We start from the raw sequence: 18851 nt of genomic DNA on the forward strand, positions 1-18851 counted from the left end.
TTTAAGACTTTGGTGTCTGCTAGTGTGTATTGAAGTGTTTGGCACAAACTGTTGTCTTCCTGTAGTCTGTGTGCATGTGAGGCGTGACTGCTGGCTGAAATTGTGTAGCATGTTTGATTGTCACCGGTGGTTTCAATGTGTTTGCTTTGTGTCTTCGATGTTGAGCTGTTGAATTTGACTGATGTAGTCTTTGCGAGGTACATATTTTCGTTAAGCGTCGGTGGTCAATTAATCAACAAACTCTGCCACAAACACACATTTATACTCTCTCACATTTTGTGATCTGTCGATCTCTCTCTTTCTCTCTCTCCGTCTCTGATGTGTATATACTAATTCTAGTCAGGTTTTCTTCTCTCCTATATTTATTTATGAATGTTTTTATTATTTTTTGCACGTGTGTAATTTTGATATTGATAGAATATTTTAATTTCTTGAAAACTTGGTTTTCGTGTATGTGTGTATGTATGTATATATATACTTTTTGATTTTTGCTGGATTTTTTCCCCTTTCTTGAAAATTCTGTCTGTTTGTTTTCCTGTATATCCAGACACCAGAGGAAGAGGTGAGCTTTCAGCTTGATCACTTGCTGTAGAATTTTGCTTGTGCACAATCATGACTGCAGGTGTGGATGTGTGTGTGTGTGTGTGTGTGTGTGTGCATGTGTGTGTGTGTGTGTGTGCATGTGTGTGTGTGTGCATCAGTGTGTGTGTGCCAGCCTGCATCAGTTAATGTTTGTAACTGAGAGAGTGAAGGAGACTGTTACAGCAAGGCAACACAGCTTGTTTAAAGAGAGAGCGTGTGTGTGTGTGTGTGTGCGTGCACTTGCACACACATGTACACATGTGACTGTGTACGTCTGTAGTCTTCCTATGTTTTTACCCAGAGCTTTAATCTTACTCAGCTGTTATTCCTTTTTTTTCTCTTGATAAAAGAACTTTCCTATCACAGCAACACTATTCTACAGGGTGGCATTATAGTATTGCTTTATAAATCAGCTTGCTTTCTATATTCATCTGCTTCTGATGCAGGTTATCAGTTTATGGTGGGGTTTTTTTGGTTTTGTTTTTGTGTGTGTGTGTGTGTGCGTGCGTGCATGCATGCATGTGTGTGCATGTGCATGTGTGTGTGTGTGTGCATGCATAGCGTGCCTCTTTCCCGTTCACTGCTTTCCTGTCCTGTCTTGTCTGGCTCTCCTGTGTATCTGTCCATTTTCTTCTTCTCTTCTTCTGCGTTCATGGGCTGCAACTCAAACGTTCACTCGTATGTACATGAGTGGGCTTTTACATGTATGACCGTTTTTACCCCACCATGTAGGCAGCCATACTCCGCTTTCGGGGGTGTGCATGCTGGGTATGTTCTTGTTTCCATAACTCACCGAACGCTGACATGGATTACAGGATCTTTAATGTGCGTATTTGATTTTTATGTATGTGTATACACATGATGGGGGTTCAGGCACTGGCAGGTCTGCACATATGTTGACCTGGGAGATCGGAAAAATCTCCACTCTTTACCCACCAGGCGCCGTCACAGAGATTCTCATCCGGGACCCTCAGATTAAAAGTGCAACGCTTTAACCACTTGGCTGTTGCGCCCGTCTGTCCATTTTCGAAAACCTTTTCCTATTCTTCCTCCCTATTGTATTGTATTGTATTGTATTGTATTTTGTCACTTCAGATTTCTCTGTGGGAAAATCTGGTTGCTATCCCCAAAGAGAGCGTATCATTGCAGTGCATTGCTGTGCTCTTTCTTTCTTTCTTTCTTTTTTCTGCCAGCAAGTGCAACTGTATTTGATTTCCTATCCATGTGAATTTTTCTACAGAATTCTGCCAGGGACAACCCTTTGCTTGCCGTGAGTTCTTTCAGAATCGCAAAGCGCATGCTACACACTTGTGTACAACATGCACATTGTGCACTTAAAAGAACCCACAGCAACAAAAGGGTTGTCCTGGGCCAAAATTTTGTAGAACAATCTACTTGGATAGTGAACAAATTATACTTGCAGACAGAAAAAAAAAAACAACAAAAAAAAAAAAAAACAAGAAAGAAAATAATGGCAGTGCTGTTCTATGACAACGTGCTCACTCTTCAAGGGGAGAGAAGGCCAAGTTTCACACAGATAAATCTGAAATGACAAAAAAATAGTTAACAGTACGATGTGACTGTGTTCTCTCCTGTCACCCACAGAACCTTGTCTGTCTTTGCTGACCACTCATGGCAGGCAGTGTTTTAGGCAGTGATGTGTTGTTCCCCACCTCAATGCCTCTGTTCCCTACCTACCTACCACCCCCACGTCTATCCCAAATGCTTGCGGAATGCTTGAGATTTTTTTTTTTTTTTTTTAATAATTTTTTTTAATTTGTGCCTTTGTTCTTATTTTGTTGCTGTTATTTTTTTAAATTTTATTTTGTAAGGTATTAATGATCAGCGATTCATTTTTGACTCACTTGTGTAAACAAAGTGAGTCTATGTTTTAACCCGGTGTTCGGTTGTGTGTGTGTGTGTGTGTGTGTGTGCCCGTGGTAAACTTTAACATTGACATTTTCTCTGCAACTACTTTGTCAGTTGACACCAAATTAGGCATAAAAATAGGAATAATTCAGTTCTTTCCAGTCATCTTGTTTAAAACAACATTACACGTCTGGGATGGGCACAAAAAAAAAAAAAAAAAATGAAGCCTAATTATATGCAAACTGCATTTACTTTTATATTTATATCTTTTGTATTCTCTAAACTTGGCACTTTGATCTGATATTCTGACCCAACTACAAGAGCAGTCATTATTATCATTTTTTGTTCAGGAACTTCTTTTGCTAAGCATGGAAGTTTTATTTATTTTTCAAACATTTTGGTGCAGATACTAAAAAAGGGAAATTACTCTGTAATTAATGCTAGGGGACTTCATTCGTATCTGGTTAGGACTTTTTTTCTTCTTTTCTTTTTTTCTTCTTTTTTTTTTTTTTAACGCAAAGCTTTATAATAACAAATACAGAACACATTTTAACGATTAGATTTTTTTTTTTTTTAAGTGTATCACAAGTGAGTCTTGAAGGCCTTGCCTCTCTTGTGTTTTTTTTTTTTTAAAGTGACTTTATTCATTAAAAGAATAGATAAATAAAATCACAGCCAGTTCCTTTGTAACTGTTTCCTGTGTATCTGATCATTGTGTTCCCGCCCTGTTCCATCTTGCCGTTGTGCTGCAGCGGGCACTGTGATGTGTTCAGTGCAGATTCTGTTATCAGCTTAAAACGTTTTTAGTATCACTGCTGTTTCAGTAAAAATGTCTGGTTCAGGTTTAGTGCTTCTGTTTGGATGGGGGTTATAGAAATGTAAAGATAAGAACCTGTTAGTATTTGTTGGAGAATGTTCAAGGTGGCTCTGAGTTTCATGAAAGTGTTCTTTTTAAAATGAAATTTTGCTGTCAGACAGTGAGTTTTTTTTTTGTTTGTTTGTTAGTTTGTTTGCTTGTTTATTTTCCGCCAACATCTTTTTAATATTATTATTGTTCACTGCATGTATGTATGCATGATAGTCAGTTGTGTCCAACTTTGACCAGTCACCTACGTTATTATACACACAGACACAGACACACACACACACACACACACACACACACACACACACACACACACACACACACACACACACACACAGACACAGACACACACACACACACACACACACACACACACACACACACACACACGCGCGCATTATCAATCTAGCAAAATGTTCTACCTGAATTTAAATTTCTGAGAGTAAATTTTAAAGTCACACAACAAATTGATACCCCCCTAACCCTCCCCCTCCCCCCCCCCAGAATCTTTCCAACAGATATTATGGTTCTCATCCATGGAGTTGACAAAAATTCAATCAAGAGGCGCTAGCACAGAAAAAATACAGCACCTTTCATTGGGGTTCCCAGCACAGTAGTTTTAAATTGTTGGCTTAAATGGGGGGTTTAAAAGTTAAAAAAAATTTTTTTTTTAAAGTTTTTCAATTAAAAGCCTGTTTGATTCCTGTGATGTTTGAATGGCAGTATCATTTTGCCATGGCTGTCATAACATCAGTAATTGTTATATAATTCTTTCTTTCTTTTTTTTTCTTTTTTTTTTTACCCCAGGAGGAGGACCGGCAGAGAGCTGCCAACAGTTTTGGGCGTGTCCTACAGGCCTTCCAGCTGATTGGTGCATCCTCCGATGAGGTCAAGGCCATCTTCTGTGTGCTGGCTGCTGTGTACCACCTGGGTGTGGCCGGAGCCACCAAAGGTTGGTACATGTGACTGGGTGAAAGTGGGCTGGCTGGCTTGCTTGCTCGCTTGCTTGGTGGATAGTTTGCTCACTTGTGCTGGTATCAACCCAAATGTGAGGCTGGTTGCTTGTTCTGTTTGTGAGTCGGGGTAAAGATGAGAGTGAAGCTGGGGAGAAATTTAATTCTCTCTGTCTCTGTCTCTGTCTCTCTCTCTCTCCACCCAAACATTAGTGATTGGGAATGTGCACATCACACCTGTTTCGCTTGAAGATTCAAACCAGCAAACAGACATACACCAGCCCGTCGCAACATGCAACCGTACATTTGCATGCATGCACACACACACACACACACACACACACACAAACACACAAAAAACAAGTTAGTTGAGAAAAAAACAGTTACAAGCAAACGAACAAGCACAATCAGTTGTAACTATGTGTGGCTGTTTGCACACATGCAGGTACCCAGCAGCAAAGCAGTAGATAAGCAATGATTATACAAAAAAACATACACCAAAAGATGTAATGTGTGGCTGTGCACACATAAACCAACAACAGGTTAATAGATAAATAGATAAATAACAGTTAGAACGAACAAGCATACACCAACAGTCATGACAGTGTGCAGCTGTGTTGCACACACGCATGCACACAAACCTGTGACCCACAAGTTATTAGACAAGCAACAATTACAAACAACAAACATACATCAACAGTTGTTGTTACGTGCAGTTGTGTGCATACATGCATGCAGTTACCCACAACTAGTTAACAGATAAGTAACAATTTTAAAGGAACTTACACTAACAGTTGTCATTATGTGTAGTTGTGCTGCATGCACGATTGATAGCGAACGAATGTACATCAGCAGTCGTAACAATGTGCGGCTGTGAGCATGCATGCATGTATGTACCTTGAAGAAGCAAACAGATAAGCAGTGATTACAAGCGGGCAAAGGCACCAACAGTTGTGCAGACATGAACGCTTGCTTGTACCCACAAGGAGTTAAGAGACAAGCAATGAATACAAGCAAGCAAAACATGTACAAACAAGAGAGGCAGAGCCTTCAAGACTCACTTGTGATACACTTTTTAAAAAAATCCAAGCTTCTTATGTATTGAGTATAATGCATTTACTGTTATATTTATATTTTTTATATTCTCTAAACTTGGCACTTTGATCTGATATTCGACTCAACAAAAGATCTGTCATTATTTTCATTTTTTGTTCAAACAGGAACTTCTTTTGCTAAGCATGAAAGTTTTGTTTATTGCAAACGTTTTGCTGCAGGCAGTAAAACAAGGGAAATTACTCTGCTGGGGGACTTAGTTTGCTTTAAACTGATCTTTCTCATCTTAAACATTACATTTTGAAATTATACTCAATACATAAAAAGCTTGGATGTTTTTTAAAAAGTGCATCATAAGTGAGTCTTGAAGGCCTTGCCTCTCTTGTTTCAAAATGTAATGTTTAAGATGAGAAAGATCAGTTTAAAGCAAATTAACTCCCCCTAGCATTACAGAGTAATTTCCCTTTTTTACTATCTGCACCAAAACGTTTGCAAAATAAATAAAACTTCCATGCTTAGCAAAAGAAGTTCCTGTTTGAACAAAAAATGATAATAATGACTGCTCTAGCTGTTGGGTCAGAATATCAGATCAAAGTGCCAAGTTTAGAGAATACAAAAAATATAAATATAACAGTAAATGCAGTTTGCATATAATTAGGCTTCATTCTTTATTTTTTTGTGCCCATCCCAGAGGGGCAATATTGTTTTAAACAAGATGACTGGAAAGAACTGAATTTTTCCTATTTTTATGCCAAATTTGGTGTCAACTGACAAAGTAGTTGCAGAGAAAATGTCAATGTTAAAGTTTACCACGGACACACAGACACACAGACACACAGCCACACACACACACACACACACACACAGACAACCGAACACCGGGTTAAAACATAGACTCACTTGTTTACACAAGTGAGTCAAAAATTGTGCATGCACACATGTTCCCACAACAAGTTAACAGATATGCGACATTTACAAGCGAATAAACACCAACAGTTGTGCATGCAAGCACCCACATTATTGCATTAAGTTAACAGACAAGAACAATTACAAGCAAGCATGCGAACATCAACACTTGTGCATGCACACACGCAGGTGCCAATAACAAGTTATTAGACAAGCAACGATTACAAGCTGGCAAACATACACCAATAATTGTGCATGCCCATGCACAATTACCCAGAACAAGTTAACAAGCAGTGATTACAAGCAACCAAACATACACCAACAGTTGTGCATGCACACATGCAGTTACCCACAAAAAGTTAACAGACGAGCAGCGAATACAAGCAAGAGAACAAACACCAACAGTTGCGCATGCACACATTGTCCCACAACAAGTTAACAGACAAGCAACGATTACAAGCTAGCGAACATACACCAACAGTTGTGCATGCACACACGCAGGTACCCACAACAAGTTCCAGTTCAGCAGTGATTATAAGCTAACAAACATACACCAACAGTCGTGCATACACCCAGCAGGTACCCTTAACGAGTTATTAGACAAGCAACAATTACAAGCTAGCAAATATACACCAACAGTTGTGCATGCACACACGCAGGTACCCATAACAAGTTATTAAACAAGCAACGATTACAGTCTTGCAAATGTACACCAACAGTTGCACATGCACTCATGTTCCCACAAAATGTCAACAGACAAGCAGAGAATGAAAGCAAGTGAACAAACACCAGCAGTTGTGCGTGCCCACATGCAGGTACCCGTAACAAACCATTAGACGAGCATTGATTACAAACTGGTAAATGTACACCCAACAGTTGTGCATGCCCACATGCAGGTACCCACAACAAGTTCCAGTTCAGCAATGATTAGAAGCAAGTGAACAAAAACCAACACTTGTGCATGCACACACACAGGTTCCCACAAGAAATCAATAGATAAGCAATGATTACAAACTAGCAAATGCACACCAACAGCTGTTCAAGCACTCATATTCCTACAAGTCAACAGATAAGCAACAAATACAAGCAAGGGAACAAACACCAACATTTGCGCATGCATTCATGTTCCCACATCAAGTTAACAGACAAGCAACAAATATAAGCTAGCAAACAAACACCAACTGTTGTGCACGGCCACATGTGGGTACCCACAACAAGTTCCAGTTTAGCAGTGATTACAAGCTAGCAAACGAGCACCAACAGTTGTGTATGCATGCCTGCAGGCACCCACAACAAGTCAACAGATAAGCAACGATTACAAACTAGCAAATGTACACCAACAGTTGCGCATGCACTCGTGTTCCCACAACAAGTCAACAGATAAGCAACAATTTTAAGCAAACAAACATGCACCAACATTTGCGCTTGCACTCGTTCCCACAAGTTGTTAGACAAGCAACGATTACAAGCAAGCGAACTAACATACACCAACAGCTGTGCATACACACATCTACCCACAAGTTAAGCAATGATTTAGAAGCTGGCAAACATACACCAACAGTTGTGCGTGCGCGCACCATGGTACCCACAAGAAGTTAACAGACAAGCAACGATTACAGGTAAGCGTATGAACATCAACACTTGTGCCTGCATGCACGCAGGTACCCATTAACAAGTTATTAGACAAGCAACGATCACAAGCTAGCAAAACATACACCAACAGTTGTGCACGCACTCATGTTCCCACAACAACAAGTCAACAGCCAAGCAACGATTACAGGCGAACAAATGTACACGAAACAGTTGTGCATGGCCACACACAGTTGACAGACAAGCAGTGATTACTAGCCAATGTACGAACACCAACCATCGTGCATGCCCACACGCGCAGGTACCCACAACAAGTTCCAGTTCAGCCGGCCGGCCGCGGCCCAGAAAGCAGCCAGCCTGCTGGGCACCACCCCTGAGGAGCTGGCGCGTTCCATCTTCACCCAGGGCGCCGCCTCCTCCACCTCCCTCACTCGCAGCGCCTCCCTCAGGTGTGTTGGGGCTGCCAGGGGTTGGTGTGTTTGTTTGTTTATTTATGTTTTTGTATTTGTTTTTTTATGTATGTATTTATTTGTTTATTTATTTATTTGTTCATTCATTTATGTTTGTTTTGTTGTTTGTTTTGTTTTTTTTAATGTAATTTTTATTATTTCTTTTTGTTGTCTTGTTACAGTTGTTTGTGTTGTTGTTTTTAAGTCTTGTAAAACCCCCGAAAGCGGAGTATGGCTGCCTACATGGTGGGTTAAAGACGGTCATACACGTAAAAGCCCACTTGCGCATATACGAGTGAATGTGGGAGTTGCAGCCCACGAACACAGAAGAAGTAGTCTTGTAAAGTTTTCTTTGTGTTGCTGCTTTTTTTTGTTTGTTTGTTTGTTTGTTTGTTTTTGTTGTTGTTGTTGTTGTATGTTGTTGTTGTTTTTGTGTGTGTATGTGGGGTGTGTGTGTGTGTGTGTGTGTGTGTGTGTTTTCGTATCTTATTTTAATTTGTTTGTAAAATTTTGTTACCTTTGTTTGTGTTGTTGGTGGTGGTGTTTTTGTTTTTTAAAGTTGTGTCATGCCTTCTTTGTGTCGTTGCTTTTTTTATTGTGTCTTTTTTTCTCTCTCTCTGTTTTGCTTGCTGACTGTTTGTATCTTTTTTTTTTTTTTTTAAGTCTTGTTACATCTTCTTTGTGATATTACTTTCTTGTGATTTTTTTTTGTTTTTTTTTTCTTTTTGTCTCTGGGGTTTTTTTTTGTTTTTTTTTGGTTTTTGCTTGCTGGTTGGTTGATTTTTTTGTTTTTGTTTTATTTTCCTGGGTATAATGAAATCTTTAATTATATCCATGCACAAGAATATGTATTTTTCTATGATGATTCTTACTGAAATGTAGGCACTAGAGTCTTTTTCAATGACAGTTTTTAACAATACCAAATGCACTATTTTCTTTTTCATTTGTATGACATCTGGCTATAGAATCATTTTCAGTGACAGTACATGTGTACATATGTGTGTGTGTGTGTGTATCTGTGTGTGTGTATCTGTGTGTGTACTTGTGTGTGTGTTCATGTGTGTGTGCATGTGTGTGTGTGTGTGTGTGTGTGGATGTGTGTGTGTGTGTGTGTGTGTGTGGATGTGTGTGTGTGGGTGTGTGTGTGTATGTATGTGTGTGTGTGTGCACGTGTGTTTGTGTGCGTGTGTTTGTATGTGTGCATGTGTGTGTGTTTGTATGTGTGTGTGTGTGTGTGTGTGCATGTGTGTGTTTGTATGTGTGTGTGTGTGTGTGTGTGTGTGTGTGTATGTGTGTGTGCGTGTGTGTTTGTATGTGTGCATGTCTGCATGTGTGTGTGTGTGTGTGTGTGAGGCAGGGTGCCGGGGGGGATGGACAAGGCAGGGTACCAGACAGTGGATGCCTACACCTCCGTCACAGAGGCACTGGAGGCCTTTGTCATCGGACTGTACTCGGACGCCTTCAACGCAGTCGTCTCTCTCATCAACAGGTGGGGATATGGCGAGTCAAGCTCCCGTACATAACGGCTGTGCAGTTTCAGTTTCATGTTTTTGGAGAAGGTGTCGGAGCCTTTGGACTGATCCGTACACGCTGCACCACACTGACACCATGCCACACCACACCAACACCACTGACATGCCACACTACACCACGCCACGCCACACCGTACCACACCACACTACACCATGATACACCACACCAACATCACGCTGACACACCACACCACACCACTACACACTTCACCACACCACACTGACACGCTACACTACACGCCACACCACACCAACACCACACTAACACGCCACACTACACCATGACACACTGCACCACATCACACTGACACGCCACACTGCACCAACACCACACTGACACGCCACACTACACCATGACATGTTACATTACACCACACTACACCACATCACACCACACCACACCACACTAAGCCACACCACATCACACCACACCACACCACACTAAGCCAGATCACATCACACCACACCACACCACACTACGCCACATCACATCGCACCACCTCCAAAAACACAACAACACAACACGACCTGTGTGTTCCTTCAGATCGTTGACATCTGACATACCCACCACTGCATTACACACACACCACACCTGCACCACCACACAATCACCAGAAAACACAATGACAACACAACATGACCTGTGTGTTCATGTTTCTGTCGTCCAACGTACACACCACAGTACTACACAACACACCTTCACACCATCACCAAAAAACACAATGACAACACAACATGACCTGCTTGTTCCTTCAGATCACTGTCGTCCAATGTACAAACCACAGTACTTCACAACACACCACCACAACGTCACCAAAAAACACAATGACAACACAGCATGACCTGCTTGTTCCTTCAGATCACTGTCGTCCAACATACGCACAGCAGTACTACACAACACACCACACCTTACCTACGCCACCAACTGTCGTCCAACATTCACACCGCAGTACTACACAACACACCACACCTACACCACCACCAAAACACCACACCGACAACACATGACCTGCGTGTTCCTTCAGATCGCTGTCATCCATTGTGCGCACCACAGTACAACACACCACACCACACCCACACCACCGTCATCCAACGTGCGCACCACAGCACAACACAACACATCACACCCACACCACCAGCTGTCATCCAACATATGCACCACAGTAGTACACAACACAACACACCAACACCACCACCAAAAAGAACACACGGACAACACAGCATGACCTGCGTGTTCCTTCAGATCGCTGTCATCCAACGTTCACACCACAGTACAACACACCACACCTTCACTACCACCAAAAAACACACTGACAACACAACATGACCTGCGTGTTCCTTCAGATCGCTGTCATCCAACGTTCACACCACAGTACAACACACCACACCTACACTACCACCAAAAAACACAGCTTCAACACATCATGACCTTCTTGTTCCTTCAGATCGCTGTCGTCCAACGTGTGCACCACAGTACTACACAACACACCACACCACCACCAAAAAGAACACACTGACAACACAGCATGACCTGCGTGTTCCTTCAGATCACTGTCGTCCAACGTTCACACCACAGTACAACATACCACACCTACACTACCACCAAAAATCACACGGACAACACAGGATGACCTGCATGTTCCTTCAGATCACTGTCGTCCAGCGTTCACACCACAGTACAACACAACACAGCACACCATACCCACATCACCAACTGCCATCCAACATTCACACCACAGTAGTACACACCACACCTACACTACCACCAAAAACACAACTTCAACACAACATGACCTTCTTGTTCCTTCAGGTCACTGTCCAACATGCGCACCACATTACAACACACCACACCTACACTACCAACTGTCATCCAACTTTAACACCACAGTACAACACACCACACCTACATTACCAACTGTCATCCAACTTTCACACCACAGTACAACACACCACACCTACATTACCAACTGTCATCCAACATTCACACCACAGTAGAACACACCACACCTACATTACCAACTGTCATCCAACTTTCACACCACAGTAGAACACACCACACCTACATTACCAACTGTCATCCAACTTTCACACCACAGTACAACACAACACACCTACATTACCACCTGTCATCAACTTTAACACCACAGTACAACACACCACACCTACATTACCAACTGTCATCCAACTTTCACACCACAGTACAACACACCACACCTACACTACCAACTGTCATCCAACATTCACACCACAGTACAACACACCACACCTACATTACCAACTGTCATCCAACTTTCACACCACAGTACAACACACCACACCTACATTACCACCTGTCATCCAACTTTCACACCACAGTACAACACACCACACCTACACTACCACCTGTCATCCAACTTTCACACCACAGTACAACACACCACACCTACACTACCACCTGTCATCCAACTTTCAAACCACCTGCGTGTTCCTTCAGATCGCTGTCGTCCAACGTGCGCACCATGTCGTCCCTGGTGGTGGTGGACACGCCTGGCTTCCAGAACCCGGCCAGCTGCGGGCGCCAGACAGGCGCCAACTTTGAGGACCTGTGCTGCAACTACCTGCACGAACGCATGCAGCTGCTGTACCATGAGAACACCCTCACTGCCCCCCAGGACAGATACGCTCAGGTGTGGTGGGGGGCGGGTGGGGGGGTGTTTGTGTGTGTGTGTGGGGGGGGAGTGGAGGAGGATGTGTGGGGAGTGGTGTGTGTGTGTACATGTATGTGTGTGTGTGTCCCAGGATAGATATGCTCAGGTGTGTGGGGGGAGGGGCGGGGGTGTTTGTGTGTGTGGGGGGGAGTGGAGGAGGATGTGTGGGGAGTGGTGTGTGTGTGTACATGTATGTGTGTGTGTGTCCCAGGATAGATATGCTCAGGTGTGGGTTGTGTGTGTGTGTGGTTGGGCGTGGTGGTAGGGGTGTGTGTATGTGTGTGTCCCAGGACGAATACACTTGGGTGTGGTTGGGTGTGTGTGTGGAGTGGGGTTGGGGGATGATGTGTGTGTGTGCCAGGACAGATACACTCAGGTGTGGGTTTTGAGTGTGTGTGGAGTGGAGTTTGGCATGGGGGGAGGTGTGTGTGTGTGTGTATGTGTGTGTACGCATCGGTGTGGCCTTGCGGGGTTTGTGTATGTGTGTTTGGGTCTGTGTCTGTGTCTCTGTGTGTTTATGTGTGTGTATAAATGTATGTGTATGTATGTATGAATGTATGTATCCATTCAGTGTGTGTGTGTGTGTGTGTGTGTGTGTGTGTGTGTGTGGTAATAACTCTATGTTTCATTTTGTATGTATGAATGTATGTGTATATGCATTATGACTCTGCCTTGTTTGTGTGTGTCTGTGGTGATAAAACCCTGCGTTTCATTTTTTCTGTATGAATGCGTTTTATGACCATGCATTGTATGTGTGTGTGTCAGGAAAACATTGACTGTGACTGTGACATGGTGACCAGCAGCCCGGCCTCCATGGTGTCCCTCATGGACCACGCCCCCCAGCAAGGACTGGTGAGAGCGCACACACAGGCACATGCACACAGCACACACGCGCGCACATGCACACACGGGTGCGTATGCACGCGTACAAGAAACGCAGGCGCGGTCGTAATGTACGCAGGCATGCACACGAACATACAGACACTTATAAACTTAGGCACACTCACACCCACAGAGTAAGACAGCTACACAGATGCACAGACATCTCTTTCACCCCCTCACCCCACCCCATCGACACACAGACACACACACACTCTCTCTCTCTCTCTCTGTCTCTCTCTGTCTGTCTCTGTCTCTCTGTCTGTCTCTATCTCTGCCTCTATCTCTCTCTCTCTCTGTGTCTCTGTCTCTGTCTGTCTGTCTGTCTGTCTGTCTGTCTGTCTGTCTCTCTCTCTCTCTCTCTCTCTCTCTCTCTCTCTCTCTCTCACACACACACACACACACACACACACACACACACACATATATATATATATATATATATATATATATATATATATATATATATATATATATATATATATATATATATATATATGCACACACTCCCTGATTCACACACCACACACACACAGACACACACACACACACACACTCACACGTGCACGCACACACAACTGACTCAAACACAACACACACGCACACGACTGACTCACACACAACAGACACACACAGACACAACACACACACACACACACACACACACACACACACACACACACATTGACTTTCCTTCTCCAGAAGCGCACATTCAACGCAACACGGAAGAGCACAGACAATCAGGGGTTGCACTGGATCCTTGACGAATTATGATTTGTTCTTTTTCTTTTATCCGCGAAAATAAGGACAAGCTTTTCTTTCTGATGTGTTATTTTTCCTGACGTATTATTTCTCTGATGTATTACTTTCTTGATGCGTCATTCCTTCCAGGTGTGCACCTCCAACACAGACCTGAAGAGCACGGACAAGCGGGGATTGCTGTGGATCCTTGATGAGATCATTTTCTGTGTTATTTTCCTTGAAGTTTTTTGTTATTTTTCCAGATGTGTTTGTTGTTTTTCCTGATGTAATTACTTTTCCCCAGTGCGTCATTCCTTCCAGGTGTGCACCTCCAACACAGACGTGAGGAGCACGGACAAGCAGCGGTAGCTGTATGGGTCCTGGACGAGATACTTTTCTGTTTTATTTTTCCTGATGTGTTAGTTCCTTATCCTGACATATTTACTTTTTTTCCAGATGTGCCATTCGTTTCCTTCCATGTGTGCACCTCCAACACAGACCTGAAGAGCACGGACCAGCAGGGGTTGCTGTAGACCCTGGACGAGATACTTTTCTGTGTTGTTTTCTTGAAGTGTTGGGGTTTTTTTTTTTTTTTTTTCCTGGTGTGTTAGTTACTTTTCCTGATGTAATTACTTTTTCCCAATGCGTCAAAGGTACACCTCCAACACAAACCTGAAGAGCACGGACAAGCATTTTTTGGTATTTTTCCAGATGTGTTTGTTGTTTTTCCTGATGTAATTACTTTTCCCCAGTGCGTCATTCCTTCCAGGTGCGCACCTCCAACACAGACGTGAAGAGCACGGACAAGCAGGGGTAAGCTGTATGGGTCCTGGATGAGATACTTTTCTGTGTTATTTTCCTGAAGTGTTCTTGTTGTTGGTTTTCCTGATGTGTTGTTCTTGCTGATGTATTAACTTTTTTGGGATGCGTCGTTCCTTCCAGGTGCGCACCTCCAACACGGACCTGAAGAGCGGACGAGATACTTTTCTGTGTTATTTTCCTGTTGATTTTCCTGTTGTTTTTTCCCTGATGTGTTTTGTTTTTCCTGACGTATTAACTTTTTCGGGATGCGTCGTTCGTTCCTTCCAGGTGCGCACCTCCAACACGGACCTGAAGAGCGGAAGAAATACCTTTCTGTGTAATTTTCCTGTTGTTTTTTTTCCCCCTGATGTGTTTTGTTTTTCCTGACGTATTAACTTTTTCGGGATGCGTCGTTCGTTCCTTCCAGGTGCGCACCTCCAACACGGACCTGAAGAGCATGGACAAGCGGGGGTTGCTGTGGATCCTGGACGAGGAGGCCATGTTCCCGGGGGCCTCTGAGGACAGCTTCATGGAGCGCCTCTTCACCCAGCACGGCGAGCAGCAAGTGCGCAGTGAGTGGCGCAGCACGGTGCAGCACAACACACAGTATTGCACAGCACGGTGCAGCGTTGCGTGGCGCAGCACGGTGCAGCACAACACACAGTATGGCACAGCACGGTGCAGCGTTGCGTGGCGCAGCACGATGCAGTACACGACACACAGTATTGCACAGCATGGTGCAGTGTTGCATGGCACAGCACGGCGCAGTTCATGACACACAGTATGGCACAGCACGGTGCAGCATTGTATGGCGCAGCACGGCGCAGTACATGACACACAGGATGGTGCAGCATTGCATGGTGCAGCACGGCGCAGCATACGACACACAGGATGGCACAGCACGGTGCAGCGTTGCATGGTGCAGCACGGCGCAGTACATGACACACAGCACGGTGCAGCATTGTATGGCGCAGCACGGCGCAGTACATGACACACAGGATGGCACAGCATGGTGCAGCCCAGCATAGCACTGCACAGCACGGTGCAGTGTTGCACGGTGCAGCACGACTAAACATGACACACAGTATGGCAACAGAACAGCACGGTGCAGCACAGCACAACACGCCACACAGTATGGCACAGCACAGCACGGTGCAGCGTTGCACGGTGCAGCGCTGCACAACACAACACACTGCCCTGTGTGTGCGGATGTTAAAAAAACATAAGGCTATGGGCGACCTTTCACCTTTAACCAGACCTTTAAAAAAAAATAAAAAATTGTGCTCCCCTTCTCCCCCCTGACTGTTCCAACAGGGGACAGTCTGATGCAGAAGGGTTTGCAGGCCTACACGTTTGAACGTGAAATCGTTACCCATTTTTGGCCATAAAAGGCTATATATATATATATATATGTCTAGGACCTTTAACTTTAACCTGACCTAATTTTTATGCTCCTTCCTGTGCTGAAAGAGGACAGCCTGTTGTGGAAAGGGGTCACGGGGCTACACGTTCATACTGAACCACAGAGAACGTGAAATCACTGGCCCCTTACAGCAATAAAAGGTTTTATAGGACCTTTAACCTTAACTTTTAATTTTTTTTGTGCTCTCTCTTAAACCACCAAAGGACAGCCTGTTGTGGAAAGGGGTCACGGGGCTACATGTTCATACTGAACCACAGAGAACTTGAAATCACTGGCCCTTTAGGGCCATGAAAGGCTTTATAGGAACTTTAACCTTAAACCTTTAAGCTTAAACCTGAACTTATGATTTTTGTGCCACCAGAGAATAGCCTGTTGCGGAAGGGTTCACAGGGCTACACGTTCATGCTGAACCACAGAGAACGTGAAATCACTGCCCCTTTAGGGCCATGAAAGGCTTTATAGGACCTTTAACCTTAAACCTGACCTTACAATTTTTGTGCCACCAGAGGACAGCCTGTTGCCGAAGGTTTCACAGGGCTGCACTTTCGAGCTGTACCACAGTGAACGTGAAATCACTGGCCCCTTTGTGGCCATAAAATGCCATGAAAGGCTATACACAGGACCTTTAACCTTTAACCTGACCTGATTTTTGTTCCGCCAGAGGACAGCCTGCTGCGGAAGGGGTCGCGGGGCTTCACGTTCGTGCTGAACCACAACCAGGGCACGGCGCCGGTGCAGTACAACGCTGCAGGCTGGCTGCGAGTGTGCCGTGACAGCCCCGTCTCCCGCAACTCCATCGTCATCCTGCAGGACTCCAAGAGGTGAGGTCTCCCCCTCCCTCCCTCCGTCTGGCTGTCTGTGCGTGTGTCTGGTTGGCTATGTCTGTCTAGTATGTACATCTGTCTGTGTGGCTGGCTGGCTCTGTCTGTCTGTCTGTGTGTATCCGACTGGTTGACTGTGTGTCATGTCTTTGCGTGTCCATCTGTCCATCTGTCTGTGTGGCTGGCTGGCTTGCTTGCTGGCGCTGTCTGTCTGTCTGTGTGTATCCAACTGGTTGACTATGTGTGTTGTGTCTGTGCGTGTCCATCTGTCTGTGTGGCTGGCTGGCTGGTGGTCTGTCTGTCTGTCCATCCATCTGTCTGTCCATCTGTGTCTGTATGTGTGTCCATATGTATGTTGGTCCATCCATCTGTGCTTATGTCTGTACATCTGTCTGTCTTTCCCTACATCCTCCCAAGGTGAAAAATCCACTTCAATTTGAAAAACAAATAAAATTGCTGGCGGGAAAAAATGCAACAAAAAAAATGGGGTGGTGCTCTCAAGAGCAGCCCAAATTTCACACAGAGAAATCTGTTGTGACAAAAAAGAGTAATACAGTACAATGCAATGCAATGTTATGCAGTGCAGTTCAGTACAATACAACTCGATACAATGGTCTAGTGGAGGGGGAGAAAATACTGGCTACTATGGGATTCGAACCAGTGCGCTCAGATTGTCTCGCTTCCTAGGTGGACGTTTGCGTTTCCTCTAGGGCCAACACTTCACTCAACACTTTCCATGTAACCACTCCCTCAGGGCCTTTCCTGGAATAAACCTCCATGCCTGTCTGAAACCACTGCCCCCTGCTGTTGCTGTAGGCCACAGTGGAGTGTTGGCCTCAAGGTAACACGTCTGTCTAGGAAGCGAGAGAATCAGAGCGCACTGGTTTGAATCCCTTCGTTGTGGGTGTATTCGCCCCATCTACTAGACCTTGAGTGGTGATCTGGACGCTAGTCATTTGGATGAGATGAAAAACTGAGGCGCTGTGTGGAACATGCACTTGGCGCACGTAAAAGAAGCCACGGCAGCAAAATGGTTGAGCCTTGGCAAAATTCTTTAGAAAAATCCACTTCAATAGGAAATCAAACGAAATTGCAGGCAGGGAAAAAAAAATTAAATGGGTGGTGCTGTCTCAGTTGTAGCAACTTGCTCTCCCCTTGTGAGGGAGCAGCCTGAATTTCACACAGAGAAATCTGTTGTGACAAAAAGAGTAGTACAATACAATACAATACAATACAATACAATACAAAAAAAAGGGTGGTCTAGTGGAGGGGGAGAAAATACTGGAGAATATGGGATTCGAACCAGTGCGCTCAGATTGTCTCGCTTCCTAGGTGGATGTTTGCGTTTCCTCTAGGGCCAACACTTCACTCAACACTTTCCATGTTACCACCCCATCAGGGCCTTTCCTGGAATAAACCTCCATGCCTGTCTGAAACCACTGCCCCCTGCTGTTGCTGTAGGCCACAGTGGAGTGTTGGCCTCAAGGTAACATGTCTGTCTAGGAAGCGAGAGAATCAGAGCGCACTGGTTCGAATGCCTTAGTCGCCGGTGTATTCGCCCCATCTACTAGACCTTGAGTGGTGATCTGGACGCTATTCATTTGGATGAGATGAAAAACTGAGGCCCTGTGTGGAACATGCACTTGGCGCACGTAAAAGAAGCCACGGCAGCAAAATGGTTGAGCCTTGGCAAAATTCTT

The 18851-nt window shown here is 44.2% G+C and overlaps 1 protein-coding gene across 1 annotated transcript in view; it reads left to right on the top strand.

The window, feature by feature from the left end:
- LOC143288492 (unconventional myosin-XVIIIa-like) overlaps positions 1–18851 on the top strand; it is a 195818-nt gene that overhangs the window by 65555 nt on the left and 111412 nt on the right. The window contains exons 8-14 of the mRNA XM_076597058.1: positions 4124–4268; positions 8120–8267; positions 9625–9756; positions 12273–12465; positions 13252–13338; positions 15335–15479; positions 16992–17151. Of these exons, the coding sequence (XP_076453173.1) occupies positions 4124–4268; positions 8120–8267; positions 9625–9756; positions 12273–12465; positions 13252–13338; positions 15335–15479; positions 16992–17151 (1010 nt within the window). The remainder of the gene's footprint in view (positions 1–4123; positions 4269–8119; positions 8268–9624; positions 9757–12272; positions 12466–13251; positions 13339–15334; positions 15480–16991; positions 17152–18851) is intronic.

The sequence above is a fragment of the Babylonia areolata genome, chromosome 12 (assembly GCF_041734735.1).
Source record: "Babylonia areolata isolate BAREFJ2019XMU chromosome 12, ASM4173473v1, whole genome shotgun sequence".
NCBI lineage: Eukaryota > Metazoa > Mollusca > Gastropoda > Neogastropoda > Buccinidae > Babylonia > Babylonia areolata.